A 24091-nucleotide genomic window follows, 5' to 3' on the forward strand; every position below is an offset into this window, starting at 1 on the left:
TTAATGTCATCGAATTTATTATGAAACTTTTCGTTAATATCGTTTGCGTAATTGAATTCGTATATGTAACAATAAATGAATGCGATAATGATGTAAATAATGGAAATGAATTCGTTATTATATTTATCAATGTTATTGACTGACTAAATGTATTCGATTTTGTAAATGTTTGTGATTTTGAATATGTATTCGATTTAGTGAATGTTAGTGTTGATGGTTCCTTTGATAGAAAGAAATGCGATGTATTGCTTAATGCTCCATAGTTATCAATTGATGCAGCATGGATATAAAGATCGCCATCTTCAATATTTCTTATAACTCCATTCGTTGTTTGAATTTTGTTTGTGTTTGCTTCTGTGATATTCGTGTTTTCATTTTCATCAATAATATAATAATATTCTTTGACATATGTTGTAAGATTAAATTGAACTGATGATGATTCATATAATTTAGTTCCATTTGTTGCTTTACCAATAACTTTATAATTAATACTTTCTGTTACATAATTATTATCTGTACTGATTTCAATTGATCTTTCACCTTCGATTCTTGTTATATTTGGCGGATTTAGTTTCAATGGTTTAACTGAATTATCATATGAATATTGAAGTGGTGTTCGTTGATATAAATAACAAATAGTATTCACAAGAAGTTGTCGATCATATAATGTTGTACTTGCTGATGTATGCCCTATTTGAATCATTGCTGTGTTTTTATATGTTGTCAAATAGTAATGCGGATTCCCATATCTTAACTCAGAATATCCATCGAGTTCCCATGAATATGATTCGGCTTCTGTAAAACTTCCACTAGTTCCAGTAGCAAATTCGCCTAATTCAGCCCAAACATCACCAAAAGCTGCATTTGAACTTGTATGTGTGAAATTTATTGGTAAAACGCCATTTGGAATGTAGTATGGATAATTAGTAACTAGACCACGCTTCGTGACTTTGATTTCATTGGAATAATGACTCCAACTTGAACTAAGTGTGCCTGGAGAGCAATAACCAGAAACAGAACATGGATGTGTTCCAAGCTTAATCCCAAATTTGTCTGCAATTTGTCCATAGCCAAAAGTGTTCCCATAAAAATAGCCAACAACTTCAATACCAAATAAAACACGATTTATATACAAAATTGACTTTGGTACCTGTATTTGGATATATATTAAGAACTTTGATGCTTTTTGTTGTACTAAAATCAAACAAACTGATTGGCTGCCAATTTGCTCCATTTCTTTGCGAAAAAACAGAGTATATCAAATCTTGACTTGATTGAGATCCTGTCCAATTCAGTAAAACATGATTATTTTCATATTTAACATTGAGATTTGCATTAATTACAACTATAAAAAAATTCAGAATTAAATTTAAAAATAAATGGCTTTTCTTGGTTACATGACTTCCTTTTGCTATTTTGACTATTTTTTGAGAAAACATGTGGGGTATATGCTCGCATGTTGCTATTTCAATTGAATTCTATTGAAATTTAAAGCTGATGAAATATAATTGGGCCGCCCCAAAATATTTTGCAAAATATTAACGAGGAAAAAGAACATAAAAATTCAAAGAAATTCATTTTTATTAATATACAAGAAGAACTCCTTTTATCAAGTGTATCATTTTTATAAATATTTATAAACATAACATAATAAAAGCATTTGATCTAATTGATCTTGATGCAAATTCCTTTAATTCTAATCAAACAAGTAATCCTTATGTACAATAGTACTTAAATATGTTTTTAAGCATTTAAAGTGGATGCAAATTGAATACAATAGCTTGTTCACAAAATTTCACATCATTTTTTCATCTTAAGATTAGATACCCTAAAATTAAATAAAATATAATGCAAAAATAATCATTAATTATATATTTCTTAATAATTGAATAATTGATATATATAAAATTTGGTTTTTTGTTATTATATTTAGCGCGAAAAGGTATCCTTGACCTCAAACTTTTATTTTTAATTTATAAATGTTATTCTTCATTTGTATTTTAGGATTTAAGATTCAAAATAGCGAAATAAAAGGGTTTTATCTAGATGGTACTACTGATCGAAACAAGGTGTATAGTTTAACAGCAATAAAACATGGGAATGACGAAGATGTTCACAAATGTCTCATTGAAGAAATATTAAAAGTTGTTCCACAAACAAAGTTAAATGAAATTGATGCTCTATTTGATTCATCAGGTGGATTCTACAATGATGAGCGAATTATAGAAATGTCACAACACCGATATAACCCTTTAACAGTAAATGAAGCAAAATCACTTGCATATTACTTGTATTTACCAGACCTTTCACAAAAAGTAGATCTTGAACTCAACACTGGATATACAAGTAAATTCGATTGTTTCTTTGACTCTCTCAAAAGAGCATTTGATAAATTAGAAGAGTTCGCTTGGTCACCATCGTATAAGGATGGTAGTAACTTCAAACCTGAACAATTTAAAGTTGGCCAGTATGTTTCAACAAGAACATTTGTTCAGGTTTGTATAGATTATAACCATATGGAACATGTTAATATTATTATAAAAATATATGCAAATAAAAATAATATAAAATCAGTTCAAGATCTTTTAAGAAAAAAACCTACAAATGATGATAATATATTAATATTTCCTCCTGCAACACTCTTTAAGGTAAAAAATGAGCCATATATAAGGTATTGTAACATAAATAAGATGAGGTCTGATTGTTATGATAAAAAGAATTCGAATGACCTAAAAGAAATAACTTTCATTGAACTAGAAGAAATTGACGAATTCTATGGACCAATAAAATATAGGGATCCTCCGGAAGTACATAGTGACGTATCTGTCATTCCTCTAAACTTTTCAGAAGAACCAGAATATTATACAGATGATGAACCAACAATATCCAATAAAAGCAGCGCCTCGAAAAATATATTGATCATTGTATCTGTTGTAGTGGGAATTATTCTTATAGGAATTGTGTGTTTAGTTATTTTTTTCATATACAAGAAACGAACAGAAGCAACTAAATCGAATAATATTGTATAAAAATTCTAGTTTAAACATATTGTTCAATCATAATTTCCAATATTTTTTAAGTAAATTAGGTATCATTTAATAAATATGTTTTCTTGAATTTTTGCTGAAATTAAAATTATAAATATCAAATATATTATTTAAGTAATTATGAATTTTTGTAAATTGGTCTGAAAAGTGATTTTAAATAAAAGTTATGATTTTTATTTTTTGCACGATGCAAAGAACGTTAAAAATATGACAAATGTTTAGACTCAAAGAAATATGGGAATCTTCTCATATTTCTAATGAGGAATTCAGTCCAGATGCATTTTGTTCTTTTTTGTTTGATCATCAAACATGTATTTCAGTTGGTAGTCTTTCAGGAATTATTCGATTTTATTTTCCATCAAAAGCAAGTGATCAAGCACCTTTTACAGAAATCATTCTTAATTATCCTATTCTTCAAATTTCATATGGGAATTTTATTTTCAGTGATAAAAGTACACTTGCAGTTCTTCATCCAAATCTTTTAATCCTTTATGAAATCGAATCAAAAGAGAACACAATTGTTCTCAATGAATCGCAATCATATTCTTTTTCGCATTCTTCATATAATTTTATTTCAACAACATTTGATGGACCATCGAAACCACAATGTATCATTATTCAATCACTTGATGGCTTTCTTACAATTGCTAATTCACTTGGCACCACCGCATATAAAATTCCATATTTTTTTCTGCCAATGCCATTCACATACATTCCTCCGTTAGAACTTTTTATCTTTGGTTCACCCGATTATAAAGTCTATGGATATCGGAAGAACATTTTACTTAGCAGTAGTTCAGACAATAAATCGATTGAAGATTGGAATTATTTAATCGGCGAACAAATTGTTTCAATACACTTTTGGCAGCTCAAAACGAAATACGTCACCGCCGCCAGCTACGAAATTGCAGTTGTTGGCGAGCGAACGTTATATATTTTGAATGAAAATGGAAATCTGAAATCGATTGTTTCACTTAACATGTGTGCGATCTCAGCACTTTCGTATACTTCGCAGAACGAAAAAGGCAAAAATTGTAATAATTTATTGATATCAGGTAAAGAAAATACACTTTGTATTTATATCAATTTCCAAAAAGTTTGGCAACTAAATTTAACCAAAGCCGCAATTGCGTTAAATATAATAACTATTGAACCAAATCCTGGATTTCTTGCATTACTTACAGAGGATGGTACAGTGGTCGTAGGTTATGTTGGAACTCATGACCAACAAATCCTTCCATTGCCTAAAATACCTAAAATTACTGAACAACAAGTGAAAGAACAAATCATAAAAATAAATGAAAGAATATCAAAAATACCATCAACAGACTTCTTTCAGATCTTTGTCAATGTCTCTAAAGCTTCGCCACGATTTGTCGAAATAATTTTCCAATCAAAGTTTGAAGTGAACGATGTAATGTGTCAAATTGAGGTGCCCCCAACGATAACAAAAGTGTCGTCGTTTACCATTGAAAAAGTGGGTAAGGATGAAGTTCCTTTTCGAATTGAATTTTCCCCAACAGATAAACCACCCGCAAGGCAAAACATCATAATAAGTACCATATTCACAACAGCAGAGAAGAAAATGCTAACAAAGTTTGTTGAGTTCGAAATTCCATTCGAATTCTTCATCAGAAAAATCGAAACACGAGTGAAAGGGAACTTCAAATTGATACTAAATGCAAAAGGAGGATTCCTAAGCTTAGCGGAACTGTTTCCAAACCAAGTCTTGAAGAAGCCGCATGAATTATCAATGACATTAACAAATGGAGAAATTGTTTCGATATCCATTGATTCCAAAGCGAAGAGATACAGAGTCGAAGCAGATACATATGGTCAACTTGGATTTGTCTTGTCAACACTCATTTTATCAGTGAATCGTCACTCAAAAGGAATTAAGTTATCGATTAACGAGAAAGTTGACGCAAGTTTCCTTTTAAGTGTTGCGCAAGAGCATTATGAACTTCGGCAACAAGAACGCGAACTTCAACAAAAGATTCATTCACATGTCACTGAGCTCGAAAACATTCAGAAGGCGTTAATTGGGAAATACGAAGCTGCTACGCCAGAGCCACTTGATGAACTTAATTCACTTCTTCAAAACACATCAAATATTCTGAAAGATGAAGTCCAGAAAATACTTCAACTACAGAAACAGATCAATGACTTTGGAGCTGTTATTGAAGCGAATGTTTTTACATTTATAATAATTTTAGTTTTGTCATTTGATTTAAATGATGAAGAATCAAAGTTAGTAAGAACATATATACCAATGCATAGTGAGAATTGTAGTCCCGGATGGGAAGAATGTGCATTTGTTGGGATAAATGCATTAATTAAGAAATTGAAAAATGTCGATTCGGGGAAAACAGTTTCTTCTACGCCAGAGATATTAAGTGATTTCGACTTTTTGGTGCAAGCATTTGAAGCGTTAATCAGGACCTTAGAGAACAGAAAGAAAAGGAAATAAAATGTAATTATGTTTTTGATGTGTTGTATTCAAACTGTATAATGACGATACGATTTTTCAACGTCGTACAGTGGTTATTGGTATTTCTTTGAGAAGTGTTGATCGAATTCCGGAGCCGTTAACAAATTGAATGTTTTACGTGTCAAATGTGCACATATTAATTAATAAACTATAAACCATACAATTTCATCGGTTTTGCCAAGCTTAGTAATGCTTGTTTTCCTTGCAATTCTCTCCTACAGAATAACATGCGATTCAGATACTCTTGTTGTCCAGGGAATTAAGGAAGTTTTACAAGATAATTATTCGTCATATAAGGCCACAACAAAATATCTCATTATTAAAGATGATGTTCAAGTTCTTGGATATCGTGCGTTCTACGCATGGAAAGAACTCCTCAACGTAACGCTCGGGAAAGGAATTACAGAGATTGGAAACAGAGCATTTCGTAGCTGTGATTATTTGCAATCAGTTAATTTTGAAGATGCGGAAAATCTTGTGACAATTGGAGAGTATGCATTCTATTACTGTGTGTACCTTATGTCTTTTATATCGCCTAAGAAACTTAAGACAATTAGCAATAATGCATTTGATTCTTGTGTTAGCCTCGAAACAGTTTATCTTGGAGAATCTATTGAAACTATTGAGGACTGTGCATTTGATTATTGCTATAGTATTTTATATTTCACTATCCATACAACAGCGATATCTATTCCAGAATTAGTTGAATCTTTTCAAGAAGGTCCATACACGGCAACAATTGGAGGTAATATTGTTAATGTTGAAGATTCTGCTTTTTATCAAAATGAACAATTACTTAAAGTTGTATTTGAAGATAGTGTTCAAAGTATTGGACAAAATGCTTTTGCAGAATGTAGTGAACTTCGAGTAGTAACATTTGGATCAGGTGTTAAAACAATTGGCCAATATTCATTTAATGGATGCCCATTAATTACATCGATTAAAATTCCAGATTCAGTTGAAACAATCGAAAGATGTTCATTTAGTTCATGTAAAGGTTTGAAAGTAATTAATGTATCGAGTGGAAATACGAAATATTCAAATTACAATAACGATGGAATATTATATAACAAAGAAATTACGAAATTGGTATGTTTCCCAATCGGTATTACATATGAATCATTTGAAGTACCAAGTACAATTACACAAATTGGTGAATTTGCATTTACTTCATGTGCAACACTTAAAACAATTAAACTTAATGATAATGTTGAATTAATTGGTGATTACTCATTTATTTATTGTTCATCTTTATTAGATTTCGAATTACCTAAAGGACTGACTTCAATTGGTTCATATACATTTTCATTTTGTTTGGCTTTGATTAAAATTGTAATTCCAGATTTAGTTACAAACATTGGATTTCATTCATATGATTCATGTTCTGGAATTACTTCAATTACAATTGGTGAAAAAGTTGAAACAATTGGTGATTGTGCATTTATTTCTTGTACATCCATTCAAGAAATATTAATTCCTCAGTCAGTAACTACAATTGGTACACAAGCATTTGGTTTATGTGAAAAACTTCGTTCAATTAAAGTTGTTGAAAGTAATCCTTCATATACTAATAATAATGATGATGGAGTATTATATAACAAAGGTTTAACAATTATATTATGTCATCCACCTGCAAATAGTCGTAGTGAATATACATTACCTAATACAGTATCTAAAGTTGATCAATATGCATTTCAAAACTGTAAAAATTTGGCGAAAATTACATTAGATGATCAATTACAAGCTATTGATAATTATGGATTTTATGGTTGTTCAGGTATTTCTACAATTACAATACCAAATTTGGTTAATGCTATTGGTATATATGTATTTTCTTATTGTACTAAATTGACTGAAATAACAATTCCAAAATCAGTTAAAACTATTAGAGGTTATACATTTTCAGGTTGTTCATCATTAGAAAAAGTTATTTTTGAAGAAGGTAATGAAGGATTTGCAGAACTTTCGAGTTATCTATTTTCTCAATGTAATAAATTAACAACAATTAAATTACCAAATAATGTTTCTACTGTTAGTAGTTATGCATTATATTATTGTACTTCATTAAAAGTTATAGAATTTCCAAATTCTGTAAAAACATTTGGAAATTATGTCTTTTCTAAATGTACTTCATTAGAAACAGTAAAATTTGGTAATAATATAGAAAAGATCGGTTCTTATATCTTTAAAGAATGTGATAAATTATATAATATTACATTCCCTGATACTGTTACAAGTTTAGGAACAAATACATTTGAAAAATGTCCAGAATTATATTCAGTATCATTAGGAAATGGAATTAATGTTATTCCAGCAAAAACATTTCTTAAATGTTTTAATTTACAAAATGTTCAAATCAGTCAATATGTTACAAACATTTCAGAAAGTTCATTTTCAGAATGTAAATTATTACCAAGAATTGTATTACCTGATTCTGTTCTAGCGATTGATGATTTTGCATTTGAAATGTGTTATAATTTAGAAAGTATTGAATTAGGGAAATCATTAAAATATATTAAATCTTATGCATTTAGAGAATGTTCTAAACTTAAAAGTATTATAATTCCTGATACTACAACAGCACTTTATGTAAGAGCATTTCAATCATGTATATCATTATCTGAAATTACTCTTAGCAAAAATCTTCTTGCAATTGATAATTATGTATTTTATGCTTGTTCAAGCTTGACAAAAATTACAATTCCTAATAATGTTATTACACTTGGTGCTAATATCTTTCAATATTGTACATCTCTTCAAACAGTTCAATTAGGTGATAAGTTAACAACTATTACTAAATATATGTTTTATTTGTGTTCAGAACTTACGACTATTAATTTCCCTAATAAAATCACAAAAATTGATAGTTATGCATTTTACCTTTGTAGTAAATTAAATAGTATTACATTAGATAATATTGAAACAATTTCTGATTGTGCATTTTATGGTTGTAGTAGTTTAACTAAAATTGATATCTCAGCTAAAGTTTCATCAATTGGAATTGGAGCATTTTCATTATGTAAGAATCTTAAAGCAATTGAAGTTTCTTCAATTAATAAGAATTATACTAATTATAATAATGATGGAGTACTTTATGATATTAATTATAAAGAAATTCTTTGTTATCCGATAGGTAAAACAGATAATAATTTCGAAATTCATAATTCTGTTAATGAATTATATAACTTTTCATTTGCTTATAATGAAAATTTAACAAAAATTAATATTTCTGGTGCAGTTAATCGAATTGGAAGAGGATCATTTTCTCATTGTACTGGTTTAACTGATGTTATCATTGGAGATAATGTTAAAACAATTGATTCGAATGTATTTGAATCATGTGTTAAATTAGTTAATTTAGTCATTGGTAATGGTTTAACATCAATTTCACCTTTTGCATTTAGACAATGTAAGAAATTAACAAGTGTTGATATTCCAAATAAAGTCGAAAATCTTAGAGTACACGCATTTGCTTTTTGCGATAATTTAAAGCAAATTAATATCCCAGAAACTTGTACAGTTATTGCAAATTACGCATTTTATGGTTCAAGTAACCTAAAATGTATTTATTATAATGGTACAACTGAACCAATTATTGGTAGAGGTGCATTTGATGGAATTGGTACAAGTACTGTAATGGTTCAAAAATGGTATAACGCAACAAGTTTCGGATCATTGAGTATTACAACAGAAGTGCTCTATGAATGTCAAACAACACCGCAAAGTAATACATATTTACAATCGAATACATTCACGGAAAGTAATAAATATATACAATCAAATACATTCACGGAAAGTAATAAATATATACAATCAAATACATTCACGGAAAGTAGTTCACATTCACAATCATCTCTAATGCCAAAAGGTTTACTATATGGATTAGTCATAGGAATACCAATATTATTAATTGTAATTGTGATAATTATCGTAGTAATTGTTCGTAAGAAGAAAGCTAATAAGAATAACTTCACAGAGTTCTCATCTCCTATGAGTGATTTTCAAGGCTAAATATTTAATAAAGATCAGTTTGATTATCATTTCTTAAAACTTATTTTTTTAAAGATTAATTGTGTTTTGAATATATGATTTATTTAACAAATATTTTTTTACTAAGTAAATTTACTAGTACTTTGTACATAAAAGTAACGAAATATGTTTTTTAATTTAAATTTAGTGCGGTCAGTAGGTTGAAGTTTTATTAAATATTATATAACTTTTACAGCATTTTAGACTGATCTTTCCGAAAATTTAGAATTATATGTGTTAAGACTTGTTTCATGCACACAAAGTTAAAAGTTTTGTTTTCCACGCCGAAGAAGCTTCTTTTAATCATCGGGCATATTTAGCACAGAATTAAAATTTTTTATCAAATTCAATTTTTGTGGCCGGTCAATCACTTCACCTCTGAATTCTATGACTGCGTTACTCCCGCACCTTTGCTTAACATTGGAGGATATCCAAAGGTATCTTTTAGAATCACCTAACTGGAGACTTTCTGAAGATTTAGTTGAGAAAGCTACTGATGCAATCAAGATCGAACCATCAGTTCTTCCTGAGCAATTACAAAAATACAACTCCGTTCATAGAATAGCACTCTTAAGTGCTGCGGCTGCTTTTCTTTCCCAAAAAGAGAAAGGTTCTTCTGTTGCACTTTCAATTGTAAATCTTGTAAATGCCTTAGAAAAGCCAAAGTTTGTTCAACCAACTGATGGTTCTTTTAAAGGTACAATTTTTGATATTACATATCCAGATACCTTAAATGATGAAACATTTTCGAAATTCCTTCATGAAACATTTGATGGACTTAAATTAAACGATGCTGAAAACCATCTTTTAAATCAACCATATGTCACTGCAGCTACTGTTTTATTAACAACTGCTCTTGGTGAACGTTTACTTGATTATTCTGCAATTGTTTTATCGCTTAATGCTGAAGTTAGTGACTCTGCTACAATTCCTACAGATCAATACACACGTGAAAATTCACCTGTACATCTTTCCAAGGCAGCACAAAAAGTAAATGACATTGTAACAAATTCTAAACTTATTAAGAAGAAAGGTGGTTCTGATAATCTTATTCAAGTTGTTGATGCTATTGCTCCTCTCTTAGGTACTATTTCCACGATTAGAACCAATATTGCTAAGTCTCTCCACTTTTTCAGCAAGTTTATGCTTCAATCCCATCAAACCAATCTCATCCAAGGATATAGCCTTATTATGGAACTTCTCTCTGGAACTGTTCCAGAATTAAAGTTACAAGATGTTACAATTTCATTCATTACTGCAATTTACCAAAAGTATAACCAAGTAAAGGAAGTCATTGGTCAAAAGCAATCTAAACTTCCAAAAGGTCGTCAACTTCCATTTGGACTTATTACAAAAGACTTCAATGAAAAAGTGTCGCAAAACGGTTTTTCATATTTAACACAACTTAACGTTTTCAAGGCACCCCAAGGAAAATCAGTTGCTGTAAAAGAAGCTTATGGTGCACGTGATCTTATGCCACTTCAAATGAAGATTCGTGAACAAGTAATTTCACTTGTAACATCAGTGTTCAAACGTCATGGTGCAGTTAGTATTGATACACCAGTATTTGAACTCCGTGAAGTTCTTACCGAAAAATATGGTGAAGAAGCTAAACTTATTTACAATCTTGAAGACCAAGGTGGTGAACTTCTTAGTCTTAGATATGATCTTACTGTACCATTTGCACGTTTTGTAGCTACACATGGTATCAATCAAATCAAGCGTTATCATATAGCAAAGGTTTACCGTAGAGATCGTCCAGCATTTGAACGTGGTCGTTTCCGAGAATTTTATCAATGTGATTTTGATATTGCAGGTCCCAGTGGTCCAATGATTGCTGACTCAGAAGTCATATCTACCATCTATGAACTTCTTACGGCCATTGGTAACTTATGTAAATTTGATTTTGAAATCAAGATTAGTCATCGCCAACTCTTATCAGCCATGACAAAACTTGCAAATGTACCACCAGAGAAATTCCATACTGTTTGTTCTTCGATTGATAAACTTGATAAAGAAGAATGGTCGACAGTCCGAAATGAGCTTGTCACTCAAAAAGGCCTTTCAGAAGAATCCGCCGACAAGTTATGGGAATATCTTCAAATCAATGGCAGTGCCGATGAAGTTATCTCCAAACTTCGTTCTAAACCCGAATTCTTAACGGTCGCCTCCAAAATCATTGATGAAATGGAACTTTTGTTTACATATTTAACTGCAATGAAAGTTCTTGACAAGTGTACATTTAACTTATCATTAGCGCGTGGTCTTGACTATTACACAGGAGTGATCTTCGAAGCAGTTGCAAAAGAAGAAGGTGTCAAAGTTGGTTCAATATCAGGCGGAGGTCGATATGATGAATTAATTGGAATGTTCTCCAAGAAGAAGATTCCAGCTGTTGGTGCATCACTTGGAATTGAACGTATCTTTTCGATTATGGAACAAAAGATGGAAAAGAAGCCACGCCAAGTTGATACACAAGTTTTTGTATGTTCCCTTGCATGTAATTATACAAAGGAAAGACTTGAAATTGCATCATTACTTTGGAAGGAAGGAATTCCAACTGAATTTGCTTATAAGGAAAAGCCGGACATCAAAGCGCAGTTAGGACAAGCTGATACTGTTGGCGCAAAAATCGCAATCATATTGGCACCTGATGAAATGGAAAAAGGTCAAATTAAAATTAAAGTGCTTGAAACTAAAGAAGAAATTATAATACCTAAGGATGAAATAGTTCCAAAGGTAAAGGAATTGCTTAAATAAAATAATACAAATCAATATTTTGATCTGTGAGTTAACGGTCGTAATAATGCCTTTGTCACTTTTTATAAACATCGATGGATGGTCCGAACGAAGGTCAAATTGATTTGGGCATTGCAGATGAAGAAGAAGAAAAAGAAGAAGACTATCCAACCTCAAAATTAGGACATTATCGCAGTGAAACAAGAAACACAAACGCATACCAAAAAGTACCAAATGATAAGGATGATATGTACAATGATGATCCTCTAATTTATGAGAGTGATCCTGAAGTCAAAGGCGGCCAAGTGCATGCAGCACCAGCAAGAGATACAGTGCAGACAAAAGGAATTAATCCAAATGACAAATCTTCCGAAAAAAGTAAAACAGATGGAACGCAGCCTCAAAAGAATGCGACTAAAGATAAAAGTGGTCAAGCGCATGCAGCACCAGCAAAAGATACAGCGCAGATAAAAGAAATTAATCCAAATGACAAATCTTCCGAAGAAAGTAAAACAGATGGAACTCAGCCTCAAAAGAATGCGACTGAAGCCAAAAGCGGCCAAGCGCACGCAGCACCAGCAAAAGATGCAGAGCAGACAAAGGACACTGCGTCGGAAGCGCGTTCGGTGCGCAACGAAAAGAAGCTGAATCGGAAGCGCACTGTCAAGCGTGTCCGGATACCGACGTACGGCCTTCCGTATGAGCAATGCTTCGAATTCCGAAACGGCTTAAAGCGAAGTGATCCGAATATATCGGACAAGAAAATCGATTACTATATGCGAATGTTTGCACATGTTACAATGAGTACGGAATAAATTTATAAATATATCATAAAATTTATCAAAACATTTTATAATTATTTAATGGAAATGTTTTCGTTTTTTGTATTCACAAGAATTATGAGTAGAATTGATATTATTTATTAAACGTTAAAACTATAATTGTAATGTGAAAAAATAACTTCACATCGTTATACTATCATTATTAATTTAAAACGCGACATCTTCTTTTATTGAAAAAATAATTTAATCATTTCAATATTGTGATAAGCTTTCATAAGTACTGTTTCAAATGTTTTGAAAAAATTACAAAAAATATTTTCAAATATAAAATCATTTAATTTTATTTTAAATAATACAACGAATTACCATTAGCATTAATATCAATTCCATCTTTTTCAAGAAGTAATTTAACTACATCTGTATTACCTTTTTTAGATGCCAATATAAGTGCTGTCATAAATAATTTCAACAATTTCCAAATTTCATTTTGAAATATCAAAATATTACAATATATTTTAAATAAAGTAAATAAATATCTTTAACGTTAATATCAATTCCATCTTTTTCAAGAAGTAATTTAACTATTTCTATGCTATCATTGTAAGAAGCAGCAATAAGTGCTGTCATAAATAATTTCAACAATTTCCAAATTTCATTTTGAAATATCAAAATATTACAATATATTTTAAATAAAGTAAATAAATATCTTTAACGTTAATATCAATTCCATCTTTTTCAAGAAGTAATTTAACTATTTCTATGCTATCATTGTAAGAAGCAGCAATAAGTGCTGTCATAAATAATTTCAACAATTTCCAAATTTCATTTTGAAATATCAAAATATTACAATATATTTTAAATAAAGTAAATAAATATCTTTAACGTTAATATCAATTCCATCTTTTTCAAGAAGTAATTTAAATATTTCTATTCTCTCATTGTAAGAAGCAGCAATAAGTGCTGTATGATATAATTCAAATATTTCCCAAATATCATTATGAAATATTAAATTATTACAATATGTTTTAAATAAGATGAATCAATATCTTGTGTATTAACATCAATTCCATCTTTTTCAAGAAGTAATTTAACGATATCCGTATTATCAAAGGTGATAGCACGCATAAGTGCTGTTTCAAATAATCTACATAATTTCCAAATATTATTTTAATCTATTATAAGATATTCTAGATAAACATCAAATAAATTAAAATCAATACATTTCTTATTAAGACTAATATTAATCTCATCTTTTTCAAGAAGGAATTTAACTATTTCTGTACAACCATTTTCAGCAGCAATATAAAGTGCTGGAGCAAATAATTCAAATATTTCCCAAATATTATTTTGAATCAATATATGATTAAAATAAATATCAAATAAAATAAATTTATATCTATAACATTAATATCTATATCTTTTTGTGCAAGAAGTAACTTTGCAATTTCAGTACGCTCATGTCTCGCAGCAAAAAATAATGCTGTCCAAAATATTGTGAATATTTTCCAAATATTATTTTAGAGTTCCAAAATATTAAAATAAATATTAGATAAAACAATTAAATAGATTTAGTATTAATATCAGTGCCTTTTTGTTCAAGAAGGATTTTAACGATTTCTATGTCACCATCTTCAGTTGCATTCATAAGTAATGTATTAAATATTTCATATAATTTCCAAATATTATTTTGAAACAAAAAAATTTTAAAGCAAATTTTAAATAAATTTAGCATCTGTTTTTAGCATTAATGTTCATTCCTTTATGTTTACAATATAATTTAATAATTTCCTTATTCCGATTTTCAACAGCAATCGAAAGTGCTGATTCTCCAAATAATTAGAAAAAATATCGAATATAATTTTGAAATATTAAATTATTAAAATAAATTTCAAAGAAAACAAATTAATTTCTTGATAATTGATATCAATTCCTTCTTGTTCAAGAAGTAATTTAACAATTTCTGTATGACCATTTTGAGATGCAATCATAAGTGCTGTCCAAAATAATTTAAATAATTTCCAATTATTATTTTGAAATCCAAAATTATTAAAATAAATATCAAATAAAATAAATAAATATCTTCATCATTAATATCAATTCCTTCTTGTTCAAGAAGTAATTTAACGATTTTTGTATGACCTTTATAAGATGCCCACATAAGTGCTGTATTAAATAATTTAAATAATTTCCAAATATTATTTTGAAATATTAAATCATTAAAATAAATATTAATATATTAATATAAATTTTATCTTTAGCATTTATATTGATAACTTTTTTTTCTAATATATATTTAACAAGTTCTATATTCCCTGATTTTGAAGAAAATATCAAAATATCATTTGGGATACTATTAGTTTTAAGAAAATAGTTAACTTGGTATAAATTCCCTATTTCTGCAAATTCATTAATAATATCAGCATTAATTTTCATTCCATTTGTTTCAAGAAACAAAAAAATTTCATAATTATTATAAAAAGCACACTTTATTCCTAAATATTCTAAGTTTTTAATTTCATTAATTTTATTTTCATAAATATATTTAAAGATATCATTACGATGGAATTCAATTGCTGTCTCATATGCATCTTCAAATGATGAATTATTTTGTTCGCATAAATGAATGATTTCAATATTTCCACCTGCAACTGCATATTTTCCTGTGTTTGTTACATTTGCACCATTCATAAGTAAATATTTAAAACATTTAACTGAAGAAAAAAATGCAGCATAATCAATTAATGTAACATCATTATCATTGATAAATGAACATCTTTCATAAAGTGATGGTTCAATTTCTTGATTAAAATCAAAATTACTTTGTGATGATATTTCTTGAAGTTTTTCGATTTCATCATTTCGAATTATTTTTGCGATTTTATTTGGATTATGTCCTTCGTTAATTAACTTTTTATGAAGTTCCCAATCATTCTTTGAAAGTCCATCATAATTATTAATGATTTGATTCATAAAAGCAAAATGTTTTATTTTGTCAATTTGAATATTTGGCATGTAATGTATGAAATATGGAATTCTAATTTTCTTGTTTATATTTTTTATAATTTTAGAACTTAATAAATTTTGTTTAATTAAATTATAAAAAATAAATAATGTCTTTCTCGAATTTTTGCGAAGAAGAAAATATGAAAATTCATCAAGAAAATTGGATTTAATACTTACAATTTCTTTTATAAATGTCAAAAATAAATCAATATTATTCATATTAGAAGTATAAGATGAATATAACATTTGACTAATAAATAGCTGATAAGATATTGGATAAATATCATCAAATTTATTCATTAATGAATTTACTGTTTGTGCAATATTTCTTTCTTCCAGATTATAAAACATTTTACTAATATACAGAAAGGTTTTCATTTCATTTTGTGGCTCCTGTTTCACCTCCATCCAAAAAATTTGGTCGAGCTGGGTTATAATGGACAGATTGAATGAACCGTCGTTTTTATATCAACACAAATTTTCTAATAACTCTGAAAAAGTAGGAATTATTGAATGATTGTTGATAACTTTTTCAGTGAAAATTTTAATTCAAATTGCAATTCAGCATGATGAGAAATTTTCTCGATAAAATCAACACTATGATATTTATTAAAATTTTACTCTATCAAATTGAGAGTTTATTGAATGGCTTTCAGACGATCGATTTATACTCAATATTCATATCAATTATACATTCATGAGTGGTGTTTTCGAAAAAAATTGGTTAATTATTTTGATGATCTTTGGAGTTTAATTAGGTTTCAATATTTTAATTAATATAAATAAAATTATGTAATCATTAATTTTCTGAACTTTAAATTTTGAGTATAATTATTGTATTTTGTTGTGTTTCTAGAAATTTATATTTTGCAAAAGTTTGCTAATTGTCGAATTTTAGGATTTAGTAGCATTATTAAGTAAATAAATTTTTATATATGCTTATATATTACAAATGAATATCTCCGAAGTATTCCATGCTAATTATAAAGTATTTTATGTTAATTGCACAGTATCAATTGCATTCAATAATTCCAACATTCCCACAAATTATTTATGGATTTAGAAACATATTAAATCAGAATTCTAATTTGATAATTAAAAAATTAACTAAAGAAATTATATTAACAATTTTTAATGATTTTTTAGAGTATTATCTTGTCCTTATTTTTGCAATAATTGCTGCAGATGAATCAATAAAATTCGGAGATGTCATCAAATTAAAAAGTGTTTGTATGGAACCTAATTATATATTTTTAATTAAGTTATATATTCAAACCTAAATTCGTTATATTTCTGAACAAAATATTGATTTTCCAATTGATGAAACAGAAAAAACAGCAAGACCTTTTACTCATTATTATATAGATTGTTATAATAATAAATCAAAAAATAAAATATTTAATCAAAGTGGTTCCTTCTTTCAGAGAACGAAATTTTAAGTAAAATTCAACAAGGTGATTGGAATCATCATTATATATATAGTACAATAAAAATTAATAACATGTCTATAAAAATAATATTAATATAGAAATACCATCTGGGAAAATGTTTGGAACTCAAAAAATAATAAATGATATTGAAAATAATTTTAATATTACGTTGGGATAGAAGAAAAAAATATTAATTTCAATGGTAATATTTTTTATGCAGATAGTGATACAAAAACAAAATTTATTACTTATAAAAGTAACATTATTGTTTCTGATTTCTAATGTGATTGTATTCCAAATATTTATGGACGATTAATTTAATTCAGAAAAAACAACATTCGTTTCGATAATAATCAAGAATTAAATGTTAATCAAATAACACAACATGATAAAAAATTATCTTTAAAAAATCGAATTTTCATTTTTACAATCTGCTATTATTTCACTAATAGGATCTGATAATAAATTGATGGGAAATGAAGTTTTCCCATATGATCTTAATTCAGGATTTTTCGAGAATCTTTCATGTGGGTTATTACAAAGAAAAAATATACAAATAATTTATCTTGCACTTAAAAAACTTATAAATGTCTATTTATTAGATGATATTGGAGATGAATGAATGAGAAGGGCAGGTGATTATAAATAAAGGAAGTTCCCAATATATTTACCCAACACATACTTTAACACAAACATATTTATTTGATAAATCGAATAAGTTTTCTAAATCAAATACATTTTCGAAATCAAATTGAATTATTATTTCAGACATGTTTAGCGAACTATTAACATAGCATTATCATTCGCATTATTGTGTTTAAATAATCGTACAATGACAAAATGACATTTAATCCAGCTCGACCAAAATTTTTTCAATTTTTTCAAGTGAGGAAGACGTTTATCTTGTTTATAAAATAAACGGTCGGAAATGCCCTTTAAATTATATTAATTAATTAAACAATACAACACCATTTTAAAATGCTTAATTGTTACGTCACCTAAAAATAGCAATGTACAAAAAAATTATTTTATTTCAATTCCTTTCGAGAAAAAACCTAAAAATGTAAAGAGCATTGATGGAGATTATACATCATATAGCAACTTTCAGCTGTTCAGTTGTCTAACATTAACTACATAAAATTATTAAAATAAATAATATTATTTATAAACAAATATTAATACAGAGAAAATTTCCTTTTGGAATGCGTAGTTGACCTTTTCACAATTACTTCTTCGAAATCATCTGCTTGCATTCTCCACCTAGAAACAGTTGAAGGCCTTCTTACGCTAGAAGATCTTGGCCTTTGTATAGAAGAATGAATTGTTATGTCTTTTTTGTTATTATCTTTGTTTTGATTCAGAGATTTCCTTTTTGTAGTAAGATGTGGTTCATTTATTTCCTTGACAAGAGTTTTAGGCTTAAGTGGTTTCCTTTCATAAGTACTTTGTTTTGGTGCATTTGCTTCGCGTTTGATTAACTTTTTATTATCTTGTTCTTTCATTTGAAGTTTTTTTCTTGTTGCATTTATTCGTGTTTCTGCAAGCTTTAGGTCTATTTTCAGTGCATTTAACGTAGCAGCAAAGTTATCATCATGTTTTTTGGGTGTTGCAGCTTGTTCTTTCTGTTTCACTTTTTCTGTAGTCTTTTTCTCTAAATTGAATTGTTTATTTGGCGGTTGTTGAGAAGGTTTAACGGTTTTCTTTTGGCAGTTTATCGGCTCTTCTCTTTTTTTGTTCCAATCATATTTGAAGTCATACACAAAGCCTTCCCTGATAAAAAGATTGCGGAACAACTTTCTAAGTTCCGAGTAATTAGGAGTTTCACTAAATTTAAGATTTCTTACAATATGAAAATAACGAACAAACTCATCTGGAAAGCCTTTGCATAATTCTTCGAATGTTGTTCTTGACTTAACCGCACAGATCTTCTGGTATTTCTGTTTTTGGTCTTTCGCAGTGAGACCCATCCATGGAAGATTTCCGCGGAGAAGATAAAGCCAAACATATCCAAGAGATTCAAGATCATCTCTCCTGGATTGCTCTTTACCTTGGAGAGCATTTACTGAGGCATAACGAGCTGTTCCAGTAAGTGATTTTCCATCGCAATATGGAATGTGTACGTGTGTCTTTTGATCTCTATACTTTTTTGCAAGACCATAATCAATAATGAAAACTTGGTTTGATGTGTTTCGAATCCCCATTACAAAATTATCAGGTTTGATATCTCTATGAATAAAATTTTTTTTGTGGATGTACTCGGTACATGAAAGCATTTGATCTGCAAGCATTAGAACTGTTTTGAGAGAAAATCTGTGATGACATAATACAAAAAGATCTTCAAGTGATTTTCCTAAGTAATCAATTACCATAAAATTGTAATGACTTTCTGTTCCGTAATAATGAATCTTAGGTATTCCTGTTCCACCTGAAAAGATATTATATAATCTTGATTCAAAAGCTAATTGTGGAATTTTAGTTCGAGAATTTTCGACTTTAACAGCAAATGCATGATGTGAATTTATATTTTCTGCAATATATATTTCACCAAAGCTTCCAGAACCAATTTTTTTCCTTAACCTATAACAAGATCCAACAATCTTATCAACCAACATCCTTCATTGGCCAAATAACGTATAAACAAACCGTTTATTGACAAAAATTTTCCACTTTTTGATAACATGTTATTTCTCATTCCGACATATCAAGGTGAAGAAATGAAAAAAATAATCAGCTCATATGATTATGTCGAATGCACAGTATTGGGCAAACAAAAGATGATGTTATATATCTTAACTGCAGTTGCAAATCGTAAAAATAACTAATACAGAACTAATGATAGAAACTCTTGTGTAATTTATTGAGATATATCAGCAAAATTTGAATATAAAATACTTGAAACTTCATATTAAATTATTTTCATATAACTATGGTTAGATTTGTATATTATTTTAGTCAAAATAGCGCAAGTGAGGTGTAGTAAGGTAGAATTTGAATAGTAACGCCTCATTCATTGAATTTTCAATTATTTCAGGTGGAATAAAGTATTTAAATACATCAACTGAAGTTTATTCAAAACTAAAGTCAGGCTTTGACATCATTTTCACAATGGAAGAGTTACAAAACGAACCATTGCTTTCTAATAAGGAAAGTGAACAACCAACTGAAAAGAGTCCTCTCCTTAAGAAGATTATACTTGGTATTTGTCTTGCTATTGGTCTTGTTTCAGGTGTTTTAATTGGATATGTTTCATTTGGACGCTCGTCTTCAAGTACTTCAACATGTCAGACCTCAACAAGTCATATTGGAAATTATTATCTAAATGCATCAAATAGTGATTGTTCCACATTCGAAGTTCCTTCATGCAGAAGCAGCTCTGGTGAAATGGATAGTAAATGGGCTACACATCTTTGGAATACACCAAAACGTGGTACAGAAGGCTGGAAGAAAGGTTATCAAGATATGAGCACACTTGTTGGTTATGCACAACTTCAATATAAATCAGGACGTACATCATGCACAGTTACAATTTATACAAAGACACATCATGATCTTTCACTCACATATTATTTCGATGGTGTTCCACAAACAAGTCCATCTAAGACTTATGATTCATCTTATAAAGGTCTTCTTAAAGTTAAAGTTGTTGCTGCAACTGGCGAAACACTTGAACTTGATGAGATTGATTTCATTTGGAATGTTGAACCACTTAAACAAAGAAATGGTGATTATCGTAATGGACAAAAAGGTGCAATTGTTGAAATGTTTGGTTGGCCAGATGATGATATTGCTGAAGAATGTAAAGTTATTGCAGAAGCGGGTTATCTTGGTGTTAAACTCTTCCCACATCAAGAACAAGTTATGTCTACACAACCAATGGAGAACGAACTTAATCCATGGTATTTCATGTATCAACCAGTTTCATACCGTTTACAAGGTCGTGCAGGAACACGTACACAACTTCGTAACATGATTAAGAAGTGTCGTTCATATGGATTACGTGTTTATGCAGATGCAGTTGTTAATCACATGTCAGGCTCCGGTAATGATGCACAAGATCATCGTAACCCAGGTGCAGGTTGTACATATTGGCCCGGCAAACAATCATCTGATGAAGAAAATCAATCACCATACTATACACCAGGTTATACATATAAGTATAACTCATGGGGCGAACCATCTAATGTACTTGAATATCCAGCAGTACCATATGGACCAATGGACTTCCATTGCGACAAATCTCTTAATTCATGGACTGATCCAAACATAATGAACACTGGTTGGCTCACAGGTTTAACAGATCTTGATACAAGCAAAGAATTTGTACGCACACGTATTGCCGATTACTTCGTTGATCTTTTGTCTATTGGATTCTCTGGCTTCAGAGTTGATGCTGCTAAACATATTCATCCAACTGACTTAGCAGCAATCTTTGCTAAGTTCAAGCAAAGATTAGGCGGCTCATATCCAGTCGACTTCTTCACGTGGCTCGAAGTTATCACTGGCGGCGAATCACAACTTTTAGTCGGTGATTCCGATTACTCATTTACAACATTCCTAACCAACCAACTTAAGTCACAAGGTTTAACTGACACTGAAATCAATCAAATTAAGATTTGGTGGAGTGGTTATCCTAATGAACCAGATAATGATGGCGGAAGGTTATCACGAATTAGGAAAGTTATCCAAAATGATGACCATGATCAACAAAACGATGGCTCATCATCACGCGATATGCATGACAAAGGATGCGTACTTGTTAAAGGATGTGATCCAAACACACATAGAATTCATGAAATCAAATTGTTCACTGATCCTTATGGCGGCGCTGATAATGATAACGATTACCCAATTCGAATGTTATTATCATCATATTACTTCAAGGATGGCGTGAAGGCTATTCCCGATGGTAAATCCGATTGCAGTAAGTGCGTAACGACATGCGAATCATGTAGATCAAGAGCTTATGCAAAGGCATATGTCGCTGATGCACAAGCTTACGCAGGAAGTGACTACACAAGAGTACACAGAGATTCTCAGATCATTGCGGCAATGAGGAGTTGGATGCACATTTAAAATGCCATCCAAGATTATGCACTTCTTCAAATTTGGACTTTATTTAATATAACTTAAATAAACTCTAAATCATTTGAATTTTTTTTTAATTATATTCTTTAATAACTATAAAAAAAAGAACAAAGTTTCGAATTTATTTTAATAAAATCTCTGAATATCCCAATAAAGAACATAGAAAAAGACAATAAAAATATTTACGCGTTGTGATTTATAATTTAAACACAAAGACAAAATATTATACAAAACATAATGTAAAATGACCAGAAAAATCTGTCAACACCTCAAAAAAATCGAAATAGTGTACCTAAAATCAATAAAATATTCAGTTAACATTATTATCAATAAATTTATTATATTTTATTTAAAATTTTTACATAATGATATCGGTAATTCCCATTCTCCACCATTCAAAAAGCGGATTTCATCGATTTTATACCAATAAAATTCAAATATTATATTGGCGGTAAAAAAATCATAATCTTGTGATCACTTCGTTTTATTCAATTGCCATCTAATGTGATTAAGGGATAATTATTCATTATGTGATTACATCAAAAAAGATTTTCAGGTATGTACAACTAATTGTTTATCTTTAAACAATAACAAGAAAAACTTGTAACACATTCTTAACGATTTCCACCAATATTAACACTAACATTAGTAATCTCACTTAATTAAATATTTACCATGACGTTGTCTTTCGAAGATTTATGTTGAACGTTTTTGCATTTACAAAAAATGTTATAGCTGTATGATGTATTACACAAAATAATTAAGAAATGTTATAGCTGTATGATGTATTACACAAAATAATTAAGAAATGTTATAGCTGTATGATGTATTACACAAAATAATTAAAAAATGTTATAGCTGTATGATGTATTACACAAAATAATTAAAAAATGTTATAGCTGTATGATGTATTACACAAAATAATTAAAAATGTTATAGCTGTATGATGTATTACACAAAATAATTAAGAAATGTTATAGCTGTATGATGTATTACACAAAATAATTAAAAAATGTTATAGCTGTATGATGTATTACACAAAATAATTAAAAATGTTATAGCTGTATGATGTATTACACAAAATAATTAAAAATGTTATAGCTGTATGATGTATTACACAAAATAATTAAAAATGTTATAGCTGTATGATGTATTACACAAAATAATTAAAAAATGTTATAGCTGTATGATGTATTACACAAAATAATTAAAAAATGTTATAGCTGTATGATGTATTACACAAAATAATTAAAAATGTTATAGCTGTATGATGTATTACACAAAATAATTAAAAAATGTTATAGCTGTATGATGTATTACACAAAATAATTAAAAATGTTATAGCTGTATGATGTATTACACAAAATAATTAAAAAATGTTATAGCTGTATGATGTATTACACAAAATAATTAAAAAATGTTATAGCTGTATGATGTATTACACAAAATAATTAAAAAATGTTATAGCTGTATGATGTATTACAC

At 29.0% G+C, this 24091-nt stretch overlaps 6 protein-coding genes across 6 annotated transcripts; 5 read left to right on the plus strand and 1 right to left on the minus strand.

Moving 5' to 3' along the window:
• Positions 1 to 3261: 3261 nt before the first annotated feature.
• Positions 3262 to 5517, plus strand: GO595_000364 (protein PTHB1; the record flags this gene model as incomplete). Its single annotated transcript, XM_067916678.1, has 1 exon — positions 3262 to 5517. One exon carries the CDS (start codon positions 3262 to 3264, stop codon positions 5515 to 5517), a length of 2256 nt encoding a protein of 751 aa, XP_067779819.1.
• A 210-nt stretch (positions 5518 to 5727) lies between these two features.
• On the plus strand, positions 5728 to 9549 carry GO595_000365 (leucine-rich repeat domain-containing protein; the record flags this gene model as incomplete). Its single annotated transcript, XM_067916689.1, has 1 exon — positions 5728 to 9549. The coding sequence occupies one exon, from the start codon at positions 5728 to 5730 to the stop codon at positions 9547 to 9549; it is 3822 nt and encodes a 1273-aa protein (XP_067779820.1).
• Positions 9550 to 9954: 405 nt separating this feature from the next.
• On the plus strand, positions 9955 to 12327 carry GO595_000366 (histidine--tRNA ligase, cytoplasmic-like; the record flags this gene model as incomplete). Its single annotated transcript, XM_067916700.1, has 1 exon — positions 9955 to 12327. The coding sequence occupies one exon, from the start codon at positions 9955 to 9957 to the stop codon at positions 12325 to 12327; it is 2373 nt and encodes a 790-aa protein (XP_067779821.1).
• A 74-nt stretch (positions 12328 to 12401) lies between these two features.
• On the plus strand, positions 12402 to 13121 carry GO595_000367 (uncharacterized protein; the record flags this gene model as incomplete). The annotated part of the gene is made up of 1 exon (XM_067916711.1): positions 12402 to 13121. The coding sequence occupies one exon, from the start codon at positions 12402 to 12404 to the stop codon at positions 13119 to 13121; it is 720 nt and encodes a 239-aa protein (XP_067779822.1).
• A 5575-nt stretch (positions 13122 to 18696) lies between these two features.
• Positions 18697 to 19890, minus strand: GO595_000368 (CK1 family protein kinase; the record flags this gene model as incomplete). Its single annotated transcript, XM_067916722.1, has 1 exon — positions 18697 to 19890. The coding sequence occupies one exon, from the start codon at positions 19888 to 19890 to the stop codon at positions 18697 to 18699; it is 1194 nt and encodes a 397-aa protein (XP_067779823.1).
• Positions 19891 to 20626: 736 nt separating this feature from the next.
• GO595_000369 (Alpha amylase, catalytic domain containing protein) lies at positions 20627 to 22594 on the plus strand (the record flags this gene model as incomplete). The annotated part of the gene is made up of 1 exon (XM_067916733.1): positions 20627 to 22594. The coding sequence occupies one exon, from the start codon at positions 20627 to 20629 to the stop codon at positions 22592 to 22594; it is 1968 nt and encodes a 655-aa protein (XP_067779824.1).
• Positions 22595 to 24091: the final 1497 nt, after the last annotated feature.

This window comes from Histomonas meleagridis, assembly GCF_020186115.1.
Source record: "Histomonas meleagridis strain 2922-C6/04-10x chromosome Unknown contig_1, whole genome shotgun sequence".
Classification (NCBI taxonomy): Eukaryota; Parabasalia; order Tritrichomonadida; family Dientamoebidae; genus Histomonas; species Histomonas meleagridis.